Here is a 16,566-nt window from a genome sequence, read left to right as displayed (position 1 = left end):
AACAGATGCAGTAATGATCAACACTTTTCCTGCTCCAGAGGCACATAAAACAACCAGATTTTCAAACCCAGAGTGGGCCAGACAGGATGACACTGTGAGAATGATTGAGCCCTGGAGTTCCCACCACCACAAGGGGAGAAGCGAGACGAGACCTTGGGAAGGTGCAGATGCAACGGGGGGAATATTAATGAAAAGGAGGCAGAATAGATCTGAGGACAGTTTGTTTTCACCACAAACCCAGTAATTCCTTAGACAATGCCATCTATTTCTGCTTCAAAAGACCAAGAGGGGCCACCTGTGCTAGGAGATGAAGGAGCTTAAAAAGTTCATCATTTTCTAATGGGCGAGAATTTTGCCACTCCAGGACTTTTAACTCCCATCTTGTCAGAAACTCAAACATAACAGAATAAACTGAAGTACAGAGTAAGTTTTGTAAAACTATTCCCACCTGATCACTGATCAAAAAAATTCACAAAATAAATCTGCATACGGAATACTAAAATAATGGCTATTTTGGACAGACACAGCATCTTTCTAATTTTATATATATGTAACTAAAACAACTAAATATTTAAAATACTAAACTTGTGGATTAATTTCCAACCAGAGACAATTTTTACAGAACTTGTGAGCATTCAACACTGCAAATTAGCTTTACACAGCTTTTTAAATTCTAGTAATAAACCAGAAAATAATAAAATAGCAATGGGAAGCTATCTTCATAATTGATCACTTTTATATGACTTCCTGTAGCACTAGCATCAATTATGCTCACATGTCAAAACAATGTTGGCACACTGCCAGTGAAAAAAAAAACAGATCAGGGACATCAGTTTATTTGTTTATTCCTTTTTTTTCTTTTTTTGGAAATCAGTGAATGGCACAGTCAACTATTAAACACAAATAGTATACTACAAAGTATAATGAATCAAAAGCCAGCATGTTGTTATACATAAAGGTGGAAGGAGAAATTAATTTATTTCAACTTGCTTCACTTCAAGTTTGCAGACAGCCACCTGCAAGTGCAGTATTGCTGACTGGAGGTAGTAGTCCATCTCATAATAGGTGATTTTCAGTTACCAAGGTGTGATAGAACAAGGTATGCACTTGTTCAGAGTCCTGTATTTTGATTTCAGCCTCAGATATGTAAATCATTTTTATCTAGGAACCACTGAAATCATAATGTTGTTGATAAAAATGGATATGCCTTTCAGTATTTTACTGCACAAGTGTTTCTTCTCCTCAGCTACTTGACAGAGCTTTTCCGGTTACAGCAGATTGGGTGCTTCGTGCTGGGCAATACATTGTTGAGTATGAAAAAAACCCTATCAAAACAGGATATCCAAGGCAATCATTTATCTTACGAACATGAAAACAGGGTACATATTCCTAAGTAAAAAGAACCGCCTGAGATGCCAGTGGTGGCTTAGAGTCTTGCGCCAGCGAGTCTGAGCCTCATATAAACACCAGTCCACTGCAAGGCTGTTTATTACAAATTTATTAGAAACCTTGTCAATAAGTTGCTTCTGTTTTTGATAATTCCATATTCAGTTGCCAGGAGATTTGTGTTCCTGATGAGATTAAATGAACAGGAAATCCTCTATAGCCTTGCCACTTTTTTCACTAGTAAATAAAAATCAGAACAACCATTATAAAATACCAGCTACTGTAAACAGAAGCGAGAAAAAAAGACAAGCACTGCATATTGTAAATAAAGCAACATACAGCCCTTTCTGCCCTCTCTGATTATAAGATGATAAAAGATCACCTTTATAAAGCAGAATGACCGGATTTGGTGGAACGTGGCTGTTTTGGCTCCAAGGTATTTGTAGTGTTATAGTATCAGAGCCAGGATACAGCTGCTTTGTGACTAACATGTCGTTCACTGAATAAGTGCTATCCAATCCCTCGACGTCACCAGACATCTGTTTCCTGTTTTCATTCTTTCTTTCACTGTTATCATTTTATCCAAGTTACCCTTTCACCTGAAAACCATTTAGAAACCTACAGAAACCAGCGTGTGCACGCGTGTGTGTATCAAAGTAGATTTGAAAAAAGTAATTAAAAAAAAAAAAAATCACTGAGAGCAATTTGTTCATCTTAATACAAAGAGCAGGAATGGAAACAAAGTTGCCTTCCCCCCCTCTTCTCCTCCCAAAAATACACAATGATACATAAACACTTTTGTCTTCTGGTCTTCACTAATATGACTAACTTCCTTCTTCACTTCCAGTTAAGTAGCTTTCCTGTTGAGTACCAGCACCTCCACAAAATACAATTGTGAATCGATTCATAAAAACAGAAACATTATGGTACAAATAAGGGAAGGCAATAAATACTCTTCCCCTCCTCCAAGTCCTTCCCAAATGGAGGCATAAGTATTGTAATAACAAAAAGAAGGAAAAAAAAAAAAAAAGCATAAAAAAAAAGTATTGCTTGTCATTTAAGTTTCCAAACCAACAATCATCAGGATGCAGAACAGGATACATCTAAAGTGAGAAAGTTATTTACTTCACATTCAAGTTAACACTAGCTATACTTTTTTTGGCACACAGTATTACTATTAAAGTGCCAAAAAAGTGTTGTGCACCTTATAAAATATGAATGTTAACACCACTAAGACCAAATTCCTGCTATTCACAATCCAATTTTATATTGATTTTGTTTTGCTATGTTTCACCTATACTTAAAACAACAATCCAGGAGAATAACCATTACTGATAGCATCTAACACAGACTAACAAGAAACAATAGAAGCTGAAGAGTAAATTGTCAAAAATTAGTGAATTTCTATTTATTAATATTTGGATTTTACATTATTTAATCTGCATGAGAATAGAAGACTTCGTTTATTTTGTTTTGTGATTACAGATGCTCATTAATTGACAAGGCAGTTTGTTGAGTGAAGCCAAAATCCGGGCTGGTTGATAAACACCAGTAAAAATTTCATCCCTTCTTGTCCTTCTCTGAAAGAAAAAGAAGACATTTTTAATTTTTTCTTGTTTGCTTTTTTTTTGTTTGTTTTCCTCTTGAGGTGTACAAATGAAATACAGGTGTTACACACATGGAGGGCTTCCCCTACAAGACAGGATGGCAATTACAGGAAACTGTAAGTAGCATTTCCAAAAGCACGTGAAAATTGGAAAGCAAGACTTCAGTCTTACATTCTGGTCTTCTAGACAATTTTCTGCATGCTAATAACCAAATAATACTTAATTTAAAAGCCAAATTAATCTCCCATTAAAGTTCATGTAATTATAAAGCATCTCATTAACTTCTAAGGAGTCAAATTAAGTTCTGATAAACTTAATCTCCTTTCTCATTTTTCGGTTTACTACCTGGTTCATCATACCAACTACCGAATACCAAACTTCCATATGAAACCCAGAATACTCTTGCATAGTAATAATACAGGGTTCTGAAGAGACTGATGAAACAAACATTTTTTGGAAAGTATTTTTCAAGACTCTGTTAAATTTTTATGATTAAAATACTCTTTTCAATAAAAGTAATTTGTTCAGAACTTTCCACAACACCTAAATTCATTTATCCACTGTCACATATGCAAGCTGTGGTCAAGCTGAAAACTAAACCCTAACTGTGTGCTTTGTCCATCCCACCCTACCTACATGATCTACTGTCACTGTCATTCATCCATTCTGCTATGCATTCGTATTAATGACATTACACTTATGTCTGACAATAAAAAATAGGGGGTTTATGGTTTGTTTGGGTTTTTTTAATTTAGAAAGTTCATTTAAATTGCACACCCTGTCTTTCTCAATTCCATCTAAAGTAATAAGACAAAGATCAAGACCTCTCAAGATCTCATGCTGCTCAAGACAGTTGCAGAATCCAAATCATTCCTATGGAGTTGTAGAGGTTAGTGAATTCTTCTGTACTTCCCAGAGTCAAGGCACCATTTACAAACAAGAAACATAACGCTATGTAATATGATTGCAAAATTAGTATTAGTTTTGTGCAGCCATATTTCTAATTTTAAACTGAGGATGGTAAAAATAAACTAATTATTAGGTCAAGTTACTCTTTGGAATCATGCTCTGAAATAGATGCAACATGAAAATGCTTTGTCTGAAAAAACATCACAAGAAAACCTTCTGGAAGACACACTGTATGCCAGACTCTACACTGTTTCCAAACATTAAGACTTTTCAGATACTGCATTATGACAACAGAAAACTCGAGAGCTACACTAGAAGATTACACAAACAAAAATTTATGTTTTGTCTAGTGTAACAGGAGTCTTAAAAATAACAAACAACACTTTGTATCCATTATTTCATACCCAGATGTTTCCTGTACACCTGCAGTTGTCTCCAGTCCTGAACTCATGAGCTATAGTATTTTAACAGCCTCTCATCAGTCGGTTTCAGAATTTTCTTGTCTGCCATGTTCACGATCCATCCTGGAGCAAGACCAAAAAATATCTGCCTGGGATCCTTGCGTGCGCTTAACATTTTGAAGAGTTCATCCTTGGTTATGTCTGGCAAGACATAACCATATTTCTTGGCAAGCTCAAGCCTGGCTTCTGCAACCTTAGATGGATCTGCCAGGTACCCACGATTCCTGGCATCCGTGTAGTAACGGACCAGGTCTTCAGGTGGAAGCATTCTCTTTGGAATAGGCTGCCCACGCAGAAAAAACACTACTGGCTTGCATAAAATTTCTGTGGGCAAAGGTGAGAGAAAATTAGATGCTATGCTTTGTAATACACATTTAAAGACATTACATAAAGACACTATCTAGCATTTTGTGCTAAATAAATGAATAAACTCATAGTAAAAACTATCAAGTGAAAAACCAAACTTGAAGAATATTCTTGGTGAGAACTATATAGTGTTTTACAAGTTTTGCTAATTCAAACAAACAACTGTTTTAAAACTGTGGGATTTCTAATGACAATCTGGATGAATTCTTTCTAACACATTTAGATCATCCACCTTGGAGAGATACAATAATTAAGCCAGATCCCACCATTTATGTAAAGGCCTGAATTCCAGTTTAGAAGAAAGGCAGCTGCATGGCTATTTCCAGTGTGCCAATAAATGTCAAATTTAGTGTGTCTGTGAGTATTTCAAATAAATACTTTCAAAATATTCAAATACTTTCAAAAATTTCAAATGAATAACCAATGGTGCACAAATGTAGTCATTTGTGAGATTAGCCTCTCTTCCTCAAGTTTTACCAAGTTTGGCAAATTTTTAACCTTAATATTTTGATTATTTCCTGGACTGGAAAAAAAAAAAAACTTGTATCATATTTTGCACATTAAAAATGTCTGTTTCACTTGTCCTCAGCCTCATTCACACATGAAAGCTCCATTATTGTCAATAAAAACTGCATGAATGAATACCAGGCAGGATGCAGCCCCAAGCAAAGCAAAGCCTCATTCTCCAGTGAAAGTGTTGTGAAAACAATAGCCATTTTGAATTGAATGATTTTGAGCTTCTAGATCTTGGTTTTTTATTTCCTCACTTTAATGGAAAAGTACTTTAAATTAAAAATAAATATCCACAGCATTTTTACATGTAATTTTTCCTTCAATTTTCTTAAAGTATTAAACATTTGAGAGTTAGAAGATGGGAATTCAAAGAAACCATCTTTTATTAGTTCCTCTATTTAGAAAGCTACTTGGATTTCTTTAATTGGATAATTGACAAATGACTGACACTGGTAGGGCTAAACAGATGAATGATTAAAACCAGTAAAACTAAGGATGCATTACAGTTCAACATTTGTATAACAGTGTGTTCTGGAAGCTTTTAGAATAGATTTTCCAATAAGAACTATGTTTTAAACTTTGATTTGGATCATACTATCTTCACACATTAAAAAAAAAAAAGTCAGAAATGAAAATAAACTCTTACCCAAACTCCTTGGATCATAGAAGGATGTTGTTACAACACCTCCATTTTTTTCTATGGCTGCAATTGCTAATTCAGATGCCCTCTGCACTTCAATATTTACTTTTGCTGCAAAGATATCAGCACCCTGTACACACATCAGAGTAACATTAAAATGAGTATTTTAAGACATACATTTATTCTTCTCTACAAAGTTGTAAGAAACATTCATCCTGCAAAATCTTATGATTTGTCTGTTCCCTGCACCAAGACAGGAAACCAAACTGCTCTCACATTGTCACCTGGGTTCAACGCAATTCAATATTTAAATATTCATACATTTACAAATACATACATTGAAGTTTTCCGTTGCAAAATACTTGTTCAACCTCTTGTTACATGCCCCTTAACTATTGTTTTTCTAGCGTCTCAGTTCTTAAAACATCATCCTGGGTTTTTTCGGTGGGTTGTTGTTTGGTTTTTTTGTGAACACACAGTGCCCTCTAGTGGATCTACTGCCGCAAAAATCTCACAGAACTAATTTAGAAAACCAAAAGTGCTTCCAAAACAGGGGAAGGACAATCTGACAGGCTAGTATGGTAAAAATGAAAACCCGAGGCTTTATTCCGATTAGTAATAAGTACAAAGTATCTGGTATGCATACCTCCTCCACCAGCTGGACACCATAATCCCTTTTGAGAGGCTGCACTGTTACACCTCTGGCATTAGTGAGCTGTGTTAAGTCTATTGGTTGTGTGGGGTCAACTCTACCCAAATCAATGAGGTACTGCAGCCTCTGAAGACTGAGTGGTTGGTACTGACGTCTGCGGCTGGGGAGAGGAAAAGAGAGAAAAATTTACAAAATTGAAGCTTTAATAGGAACTGGTCAACTGGGATACAGCACACTCTATTCCATTTTCTACCTACTCCTAAGACTACCAAGGAAATGTTTAAACATCCATAAGCCAAAATTTTATTTTGTGCAAGTACATGCCCTGGTTACAGTGCAAGGACACCGCTACGCATTCAGGTTTGCTCAGACAGCTCCTACCTCAAATTCAGTATCAATCATTTCACTGTTGCTGACCTCAATTTACTCCAGAATATTTCCCTAACTTCTGGTTTAAGGAAGCAAAAAGAAGATTCAGAAACTGAAGTATCAGCATTTCTTGGTAAACCAACATGACTCTATATAACTACCATCTTCAAAGTAAATTCAGCTTGATAGCTTCACTGATACATTCCGAAAATCTGACCAAAAAAATACAGTCAAAACCAAACATACTCTCCCCACCTATACAAACTTAGTCAAGAGTATCACCCAAACCCTGTACATACTCCTGCATAGCTTGCCTATATCAAAAAAGAGGTTTTAGTCCCACAGTACCTAACATTTCACAAGCACTGAACAGAACCTTCCTCAAAATAGCATCGAGAGAAATATTGAGAATATAGACAGTAACCCATATTCTCACAGGAAACTGGAATATTTTGCCAACAGCCATCAGCTTCAGGAGAATCTGCTTTTGCATTTTATGAAGTCCTAATTTTACTATACAAGCCAATCCTTCAAGTAGCTTTCCCACTGCTTATGCCTACTGCATTTCATTTATTCAAAACTTTCTCCCACAGTTTACTCACTGCTATTGGAAGCTTGTCTGTGGCAGCAGAAAAAACCCAAGAAGCTTACTGGCAAGCCAAGTAAGACAAGGCAAGCAACAGAATTTGCACTGTCAGTTCCTAACAGAGCAAAAGTTCAAAAAAGAAAACCACTGCAGGCTGAAAGAAGAGCAAGGTGAAGATAAAAGGCAGAGACATTGCTCAGCATGCTCCCATGTCAGCATGACAGCCTCTCTCAGGTGCACTTACAATGCTCATTAGAAAAAAATATTTAAAGTAGCCTGGCAGTGAAACTTTACCAAACACATTAGAAGGAAATCAGAGTACTCTTTTTGTTTCTATGTGCTGGCAGATGCAGCTAAACCAGCATTAATTTCTTACCAGTGCAGAGACTTGGATTTTTGCTCTTGGCTATTCATGAACTTGTGACCACTGTTAACATAGGAAGCTCAGTGTCTGCATTTTGCAGCATTTCCTTTGTGGGACTGCAGACCTATACTGTGCCTTCAACTATCAGAAGTGCTTCTCACTCCCCAAAGAAGTTAAGTAAACAGGAAGAAATAACAGTACTCAGAAATATAGTTCACACTTCAAAACTAGTAAGACTGACTGAGAACACCTTCGGTCACCAGAAGAAGGTCTGTAGGTTATACTGCATGCATAAGGAATGGAAATACAAAATTGCACAGCCATTTGATGAAGTTACAACAGCAAATGAAACATAAAATCAATCTGTAAGTTTAACAATTCACAAAAAAATTCACACTTCAATCCTTTCATTTTTTTAACTGTCCAGTAGGTGCGACACATTTTTGTTATAACAATTTTGCTTATAAACTTCTGTACCCATACAATGATTTCATGACCACATCTAAAGGCAACAAAACAGTTAATTTCCAAGATAACACATATGCCATTTTAGAAAAAAAAAACCACAAAACAAACAGCTTTAGACAACAACAAAACCCCAGGTCTGCCATACAGATCTCCAGTAAGAACAGCAAATGGCTAGAAGAATAATTTCAAACATTAAAAAGCTGAAAGAACATGGCACAAAGAAGCACAATGTGAAAAGGGGACAGAAATGTCAAACAAAGCAAAGTGTCTGAGGAGAACAATTGTGAAACATGACTTTATGGCTTCATCCAATAGATTTGGCATTAAAGAGCTTGTTAAGATCCCAGGTGGAACAAATGGAGGGCAGACAGACAAAGACTGCAGTGTTGCAGGGCTGAAATAGTAAGAGTCATGAAGAGAAGCAGAACTGTCTGGCTAGCCAACAGATCAGAGTTTCAGGTGAATAATGCAAAGAAAAATAATAAAGCAAAGCTTTGGATTACACCTCCATACCCAACATCCTCAGACAAGTCAATGGGACTCTTCCTAGTCAGTTCAGCCAGTTATCTGCCGTGCAGACAGAGAAATAGGAGAAACATATTTTTCTGTATGGAGTATGGAGTATGGAGTGGTCTGAAAGGAAAAATGCACTCAGAAGGAGGAAGAGTAACTGCTACATATGAATGGTTATGCCAAGAAAAGGGTAAATAAGTAGATCTGTAAAACAACAATAAATAAAATAAATTAATAAATAAAATCATCCCACAAGAAATGTGAGGTTCTGCTGGTAAGGAAGCTAACTATCCAAGAAGCATGCCTCATTTACAGTCAGGCCTGGTTTGGTGCATTTAGATTTTGGCTTCAGAAGAAAGATCAAGAAAAGGAGATAATGATTCATTGCTGAATTAATGTGAAGAAACTTACCTATGTCCCTCATTAAATCCATATTTTGGTATGACTAAGTAAAATGGAGTTTGACCACCCTCAAAGCCTAATCGGGGACGATTTCCTCTTTGTCTTTCTCCTTTGTGTCCCCGACCACACTTTCTACCTCCGTATCTTCCACGGCCACGTCTTCTCTCCTGAAAACAACACAGGATACATTTTGTCAACTACTTTGGAGGTAACTATCTATAAAACATAAGATTGCAGAGATAAAAACAGCTGAGAGGAATGTTGATTCAGAGATAGCTCTTTACTAGGGGGAAGACTCAGAAAGACAGTTACAGTGATTCTTGCAGAGCCTAGGCAGATGCCACAAACACTTTGGAAGTTTTCATGAACTCATAATGCAATGGAAGCAACACTATACTAGTATTTAATCCTGCCTCTTAGTACTCTGCATTCAGCAAGTTAGACAGTTCTCATGAATTAACTATTGATATTTCCTCCTATTTCATGAGAAAGTCACTCAGTGCTCAGAAATTGCCTAACAGTGATGATAAAAAAAAAATTAATTGTACATAAAGGGGAAGGGAGAAGAACAGGCTATGTTATTTTTTAATGGACTCATACTTTCTAAAGAATCTGCAACTGGTGCTATTTCTACTTGACTACAAACCAGAGGAGAAGATAGTTTTAAAAATAATAAAAGTGCGAAAATACAAAGATTGATATTAAGCTGTTAGTTTCCTGAATACTTTAAATTAGTATTGCAGTCTTAAGTCACAGTTCAGCAATAGTTATGCACTGTCCTCCTATCTGCACCAGCATAGCTAAACAGTGAATGAGATAACAAAGATAAGCAAAAGTAAATTAAAAAAAAAACTAATTTAAATATTGTTTTAAGTCCAGGCTAGTTGCACCATTCAGTACAGCTCAGGGGTATGCAAATATCTATAGGATTACAAAACAAGCAGTAAGCAAAGGTGGAAATGAGCAGCTGGGAGTGACTGCTATTAAATGAGGCAGTGCCAGCTCACCCTTACCAAAGTTTTCCATGCAGGGTGCCTTCACTTAATTCCCATAATGAAGAATTTGCAGCACTAAGGCTCACTTTTGATTTTTCCACACTTTCTCAGGGATATGACAGAGCCACAAGCCCCATAATCTCACTGTCATAACACACAGGGCAGCAGAGCTCACTGTCCAGCTCCCTGAGGCACAGTCACAGCTGGGAATCACTCTGATGGATCCATTTGATCTTTCAAAGGTTTTCCCATTCCAAATAACATTCCCTGAGGTGTGCACACATGTTGAAGGAGCAATGTCACCTGGCTAACTAGTCTCCTATCTGCAGGACACAATTCACACATTTGCTATTTTCCATTGTGATGGAAATATGAATATGAGTCAGGCTAGGAGACATAAAAAGCAAGACTTTCTGAACAGTACTTGTACTGCTTATAAGGTAACTTTTGCTAATTAACAGCATAGTCATTGCTGGATCAATATTAATGTAAGTAATTCACTACTAAAGAGAACAAGCCTCTTCACTTTCTTGGGTTTTTTATTCAACACTCAGCTAAACTTTAGGTGCCCCTAATCCTGCCAATCAGTACAGGCAGTTAAGACTGCAGCACAGAGTAAAACTCAGGTGTGAAAACTGATCACTACATTCATAGAATCATAGAATTGGCTGGGTTGGAAGGGACCTCAGGGATCATCGAGTCCAACCCTTGATCTACTACCACTGCAGTTACCAGACCATGGCACTGAGTGCCACATCCAGTCTCTTTTTAAATATCTCCAGGGACAGAGAATCCACTACTTCCCTGGGCAGCCCATTCCAATGTCTGATCACCCTCTCAGTACACCACAAAACCATATTTTTAAAATTATATTTAACAATATAATACAGAAAACATCTTAAAAATGTTCTTTATTGTATCTATTAAGTTTTCCAAAGTTATGGAGCATGTAACATGTATTGAAATATTAGTAGAAAAGTCAGTGCAGACATCAGAAAAAGATATATTTAAAACATCAGCTAACATAAGAAGCACAGCTTACCTGTATTAATACTCAATAATACAGAGTTCCAGTGGAGTTTTATGCTGTACTTTTTCACTGACAGCACCTCTTGTTCAAACAGAAACAGCTGTCTGCAGCTCTTCTTTGGAGATTTCAGGGAACTAAATTAGATGAAAACCACTTTTTGTCTAGCTGGTTTTCACCTACTTTAGTTCCCTGCTCTGGCTAACCACACAGCCTCTAGCAGCAGTACAAAAATACAGAGTGGGTGTGAGCACCTGGAGGCAGAGAGAGGACACAGCTGGCCCACCCTTTCTGGCAGCTGCCCATGCACAACTTTAGTTGGTGACTTTAATTAACACAGATACACTGAACATGCCTGGTCACAAATGGACTGTAATTAACACACTGGCCAGATTTTAGATTGTCAGAGGAGCCAATCAGAACTTTTTTCCCCTGCAACTTCTGTTTGTCAAGTCAAATGTTCTTAAATCTGCAACTCGGAGAACTTCATTGATCACTGAGTAATGTTGTCAGACATCAAAAGAAAAACAACAGAGAAACAGAGCTGAGGTCACTTGTGCTAACTGAAAACACAGTTAGCAGGAACTTGGGGGAAAATGTTAATTTCCTATGTGGAGTCGTAAGTTAATTGCTAAAGATAGCATACAAAAATATCTACTTTCAAGAATTAAAAAAAAAAAAGTTTTCATAAACCAAACAGCTACCTTGGCAAACAAAAGGTCCTGAGACCAAAGACTACCTTGAAAACATCACTTATAGTAACCTCAAACTCAGACTATCTCACACTAAGCCTGAAAATATTGTCAGGGAGCCTGGATTAGTTTGTAGAACCTTAGGAACCACCACTGCCACCCTGTACAGGGCTGCTCCTTCCAGCTCTGCTTGGCCCGACCATTCACAGCTGCAAGTGAAGTAACTTAGCAGTGGAACCTCAACAGCTCCAAGGGGGAAGAATTTCTACTCTTCTGTCACAGGTTTAAAGGGGTACATCTATGCAGCACTCACGAGATGCTGGCAGCTCGAGGGAGCCTTGGGCATGGACAGGGCAGTGCTGCTTGGTGCTTCCTGTCAGTTCTCTTCCTATGACTTTATCCCTTGAACCTCGTTCACTGCTATTTCCCCCAAAACAGATGCTTTGCTTCCTGGTTTCTTTCCTTTACTCATCTCTCACTTCCCAAGGAGACAGGGAAGAGAATACTCAACTTTGCTTCTGAGAAATCAACAGCAACAAGAAGCACTGGCTAACATCTCACTCCTTGTTAACCCTTTTAACTTTCCTTTTCCAAATGCATCCCCCCACCCCATAAACACTTGGCATTCCGTACTTTTCCCCTGTTTCCGCCCATCCCACAACTGACAGCCCTGAGCTAGGGCCTCTCACCAGCCAGTTCTCCGTGGGGACACCCCTACACACACCCCGGCTGCAAAACATGCAGAGAGCAACACCAGGGCCATCAAACACAGCACCACCACCCACACTTTTGCCTTCTCACCCCTGTTCCGGCCACACTGCTCTCCTGGGAACCCCCTCCAAAGGCTTCCTGGCATCCCCCGAGGCAGCCGCCACCAGGGCCGGGCGTGCCCTGCCGCCGCAGGAAAAGCGTCCCCGACACCCACCCGACAAGCTACGAGCACTCACCCTTTTCTTGGAGCCTGGGCTAGGCCTTAGGTTGGCCAGACTGACCCTGGGCAGGGAGCGGAGCATCTCCAGGGCCTTATTCCCCACGATCCCGCTCATGTCCCCTCAGCTCCCAAGGGCGACAGCGACGCTTCCTCGGCCGAGCTGCTTTACGGCAGAACCGTAAACCGCGCCTCCCGCTCCTTCCCAACAGTGTCGTGTAGCCTGCCCGTCCGGCGGGGCGCGGAAGGAGGCGGGATGAGGCGGGATGAGGCGGGATGAGGCGGGATGAGGCGGGATGAGGCGGGATCGGGCTGTTTCTGCGGTTTGGGCCGATGCGTCGGTTCTGAGGCTGAGCCTGGGGTCGGGGATGGGCCAGCCCGGTGGTTTATGCCCGCGGTGCGCCCGGGCGGGTCAGCCGAGGAGAGAGGTTTCGCTCTTACCTGAGGGAAGAAGTGAATTGGGGAAGTTTAGGCAGGGAAGAGAGGGAGTGGGAAGGCTGCTCGGTTCCCCTGGGGAGTGACCCGGTGCTTCTCGGGGTAGTAGCCGGTTGTCAGTCCTGCTTCAGGTGACATGGCTGAGAAAAGGTCGCACTGGTGTTGGGAGTAAATAAGGGTGGGATGAAAATGATGCTGCGGAAATGAGTGAATTTTGGTGTGAAATCTACATAGCTTAAAAACAAACAAACAAACAAAACCCCAAGCGTACCAATAATACACATGAAATGCTGGCATGGACACCCCCCTTATCTAAGTCTGTTTTGGCCACCAGGATACAGAAAACCCCTTAATACAGAGCATGCTTTGCCTTGTAAAGCTCTCGCTGCCGAACCCTGAAATTAGGTAGGGAAGCATCACTGATGATAGCTAACACAGTGTAAGGAGACAGTCAACTTACAAGTTGTTGAAAGGTCATAATTCAGATGCGTTCAGCAATTCCATCAGTATTTCAGCAGCTCAGTACCTCAAACATCAGCCTGTAATGGAAGTGACTGCTCCACGCCCACACAGGACACCCCACTCCTGTCTGGCTCGCAAACATCCACAGCTCACCTTTTGCCAGAAGCCCCGAGTCATGGGAGCAGCAGCCTGAAATTCAGGGAATTCAGGGAACACCAGAAGAAGGGGCTGACAAGAAAGCTGGTAAGGGACTTTTCAGGATGTCAGGTAGTTATTGAACTAGGGGGGATGGTTTAAAATTAGAGGAGGGTAGATTTAGATTGGAAGTTAGGAAGAAGTTCTTCACCATGAGTGTGGTGAAACACTGGAACAGGTTGCCCAGAGAGGTGATGGAAGCCCCATCCCTGAGAGCTTTTAAGGTCAGGCTGGACAGGGCTCTGAGCAACCTGATCTGGTGGGAGGTGTCCCTGGCCATGGCCAGGGGGGTTGGAACTAGATGATCCTAAAGGTCCCTTCCAACCCTGAAAATTCTATGATTCTATAACCAGCACGTCAAGGAAGGCTGACTCTCCCCCTCTGCTCTTGTGAGACCCCACCAGGAGCACTGTATCCATCTGTGGAGTCATCAGGACAGGAAAGACAGACCTGTTGGAAAGAGTCCAGAGGAGGCCATGAAGATCATCAAAGGGTAGGACCACCTATCCTATGAAGACAGTCTGAGAGAGTGAGGGTTGTTCAGGCTGGAGAAGGGTCTGGGGTGACCCTAGAGTGGCCTACAGGAAAGCAAGGGAGGGGCTTTTTACAAGGGCATGTAGTGATGCAACAAGGACGAACTGTTTCAGACTGAAAGATGGCAGATTTAGGTTAGGCATTAGGAAGAAATTTTTTAGTGTGAGGGTGGTGAGACATTGGCACAGGTTGCTCAGAGAAGTTGTGGATGCCCCCTCCATGGAAGTGTTCAAGGCCAGGTTGGATGGGGCTTTGAGCAACCTGGTCTAGTGAGAGGTGTCCCTGCCTATGGCATGGGGATTAGAACTGGATGATCTTTAAAGTTCTTTCCAACCCCAGCCATTCCATGACTCTAAGATCATTCCAGCTACACCAACCAAAAGATTAAAAGCTCAGTGTTATTGTGAGCAGACTGATGATCTCCTAGGCTGGAGGCTGATCAGCAGCCCACATCATGTAAGTCATATTTACATGGCAAACAGCATGGTAGAGAGGTAAGAGAATTTTGTTCTTGTCCCAAAAAGATGTTCTACAGCAAGAGTCATAGCAAGTCATAGGACAGTTTGCCATATTTGATAAGCAACTGATGTTATGTGAAGCTGCTAATCTTTTATAAGTATCTTACGCATAAACTATATTTTCTTAGCAGATTTGAATCAAGTGCAGTACATGAGGCAATTACACACACTAAAGTAGAGATAAATCAAAACACAAAACGCTGTATGTGAAAATAATGCAATTTTAGCAACAGGGATCCCCTGGCCAAGATGTTGCATATAAAAGCAGCCTAACAATCGTGACAAAAGAAGCTGTACGTTTAGTGTTACAGAGTTGGTGCAAAGGCTTTTCCAAAACTTTTTATGCAGCTGTGCTGATAAAAATGTCAACATTTTTTGAGCAGAACCTTTGTAAAAATCCATCCCTTCCTAAGTATGGAACATGCCAGTGGGAAGGATGTGAAAGAAGCATAGCATGCATTCAGCTGCTGTTTGAGCTGCCAAAAATGCATCCGTTTTGGCCAGAAACCACTCGGCACATACAATGAGCAGATTGATTTTCTGGGCGGAAATATCTGACAAAGATGTATGGAATAGAAGACAAAGAACAAACTCTCTCCTTTTGATAGAAATGTGTTTGCTGTGCTTATTCAGAGCTGGTCTGAGTATTCGGAATGGACTGGAATGACCCAGTAATTTCAGAACAAAGTGCCTGAATAGCCCAATACATTTCAAGATGAAAAAGAATCATTGACTTCTTGACTGTAAGCCCAGAGATTTAATGTAGTGATGAAAGCAGCTGATCTGATGAGGACAAATGAGTTCTGCCTAACAATGCTGCTTGATTTTCCTGCTTCCCAGGACTCGATATTTTATATTTACAGGTCTATGTCTTTTATTTTGATACTTTACTTGATATTATTTATATTATATATTATTACTTGATATAATATTTATTATTAAATGAATACTGTCATTTCCCTTTTTTTTCCCCCAAGCCTTATAATAAAAGGTATATAAAGAGCATTAAAATGATTTTTACAGTCAAACCAGCCACAGACATGCAGAAACTAAGACTGTAATACAGTGCAATGTCATCTTGCAGACACTTCTGGCTATTTGAAAGGCATTCTTAAAGGTGAACGACAGTTCAAACACGTCGAAACCACCGGAAACCTGAAGACAGACACGGTGTCTGCAGACCTCTTGTCGGTTCTCATTACACCAGCATTCTCCGGAGGGGTATCCCCCGCAGGCATGCGCTGCCGCCGGTTCACCCCGGAGCCCTTCAGCAGCTCCCGGAGCTCTCACACGCAGCATGCCGGGGAGGCACGCACAACACCGAAGAAGGGGGAATCAAGGGTCGCTGGGCGTGCTCCGCGTTAATCTTTACCTCAGAGGCGCCCGCTCACGGGCGGGCTCGCTGCCCCGCGGCCACCGGTGACAACGGCTCCCCTGGGCCCTGCCGCCACCTCCGGGCTCCCGCTCTACGGGGGGGCGGCTGCTCCCCCGGGATGAGCCCCGGGGCAGGGCAGGGAGGGGTTACCCGGGAGCGGGATGGACGC

General features: G+C 40.4%; 2 protein-coding genes across 2 annotated transcripts; both read right to left on the bottom strand.

Moving 5' to 3' along the window:
• Window positions 1-858: 858 nt before the first annotated feature.
• Window positions 859-13,131, bottom strand: MRPL15 (mitochondrial ribosomal protein L15). Its single transcript, XM_008497553.2, has 6 exons — window positions 12,898-13,131; window positions 9,246-9,403; window positions 6,529-6,694; window positions 5,889-6,012; window positions 4,307-4,687; window positions 859-2,966 (listed from the first exon to the last, which is right to left on the bottom strand). Exons 1-5 carry the CDS (start codon window positions 12,994-12,996, stop codon window positions 4,350-4,352), a joined length of 885 nt encoding a protein of 294 aa, XP_008495775.1. The 5' UTR covers window positions 12,997-13,131; the 3' UTR covers window positions 859-2,966; window positions 4,307-4,349.
• On the bottom strand, window positions 13,031-16,495 carry LOC115597847 (ubinuclein-2-like). Its single transcript, XM_030444889.1, has 2 exons — window positions 16,205-16,495; window positions 13,031-13,319 (listed from the first exon to the last, which is right to left on the bottom strand). The coding sequence occupies exons 1-2, from the start codon at window positions 16,319-16,321 to the stop codon at window positions 13,047-13,049; spliced, it is 390 nt and encodes a 129-aa protein (XP_030300749.1). The 5' UTR covers window positions 16,322-16,495; the 3' UTR covers window positions 13,031-13,046.
• Window positions 16,496-16,566: the final 71 nt, after the last annotated feature.

The sequence above is a fragment of the Calypte anna genome, chromosome 2 (genome assembly GCF_003957555.1).
Source record: "Calypte anna isolate BGI_N300 chromosome 2, bCalAnn1_v1.p, whole genome shotgun sequence".
In the NCBI taxonomy this organism is placed as follows: domain Eukaryota; kingdom Metazoa; phylum Chordata; class Aves; order Apodiformes; family Trochilidae; genus Calypte; species Calypte anna.
Note: the sequence above shows the minus strand (reverse complement) of the source record. Positions and strands in the feature narration are given on the sequence as shown.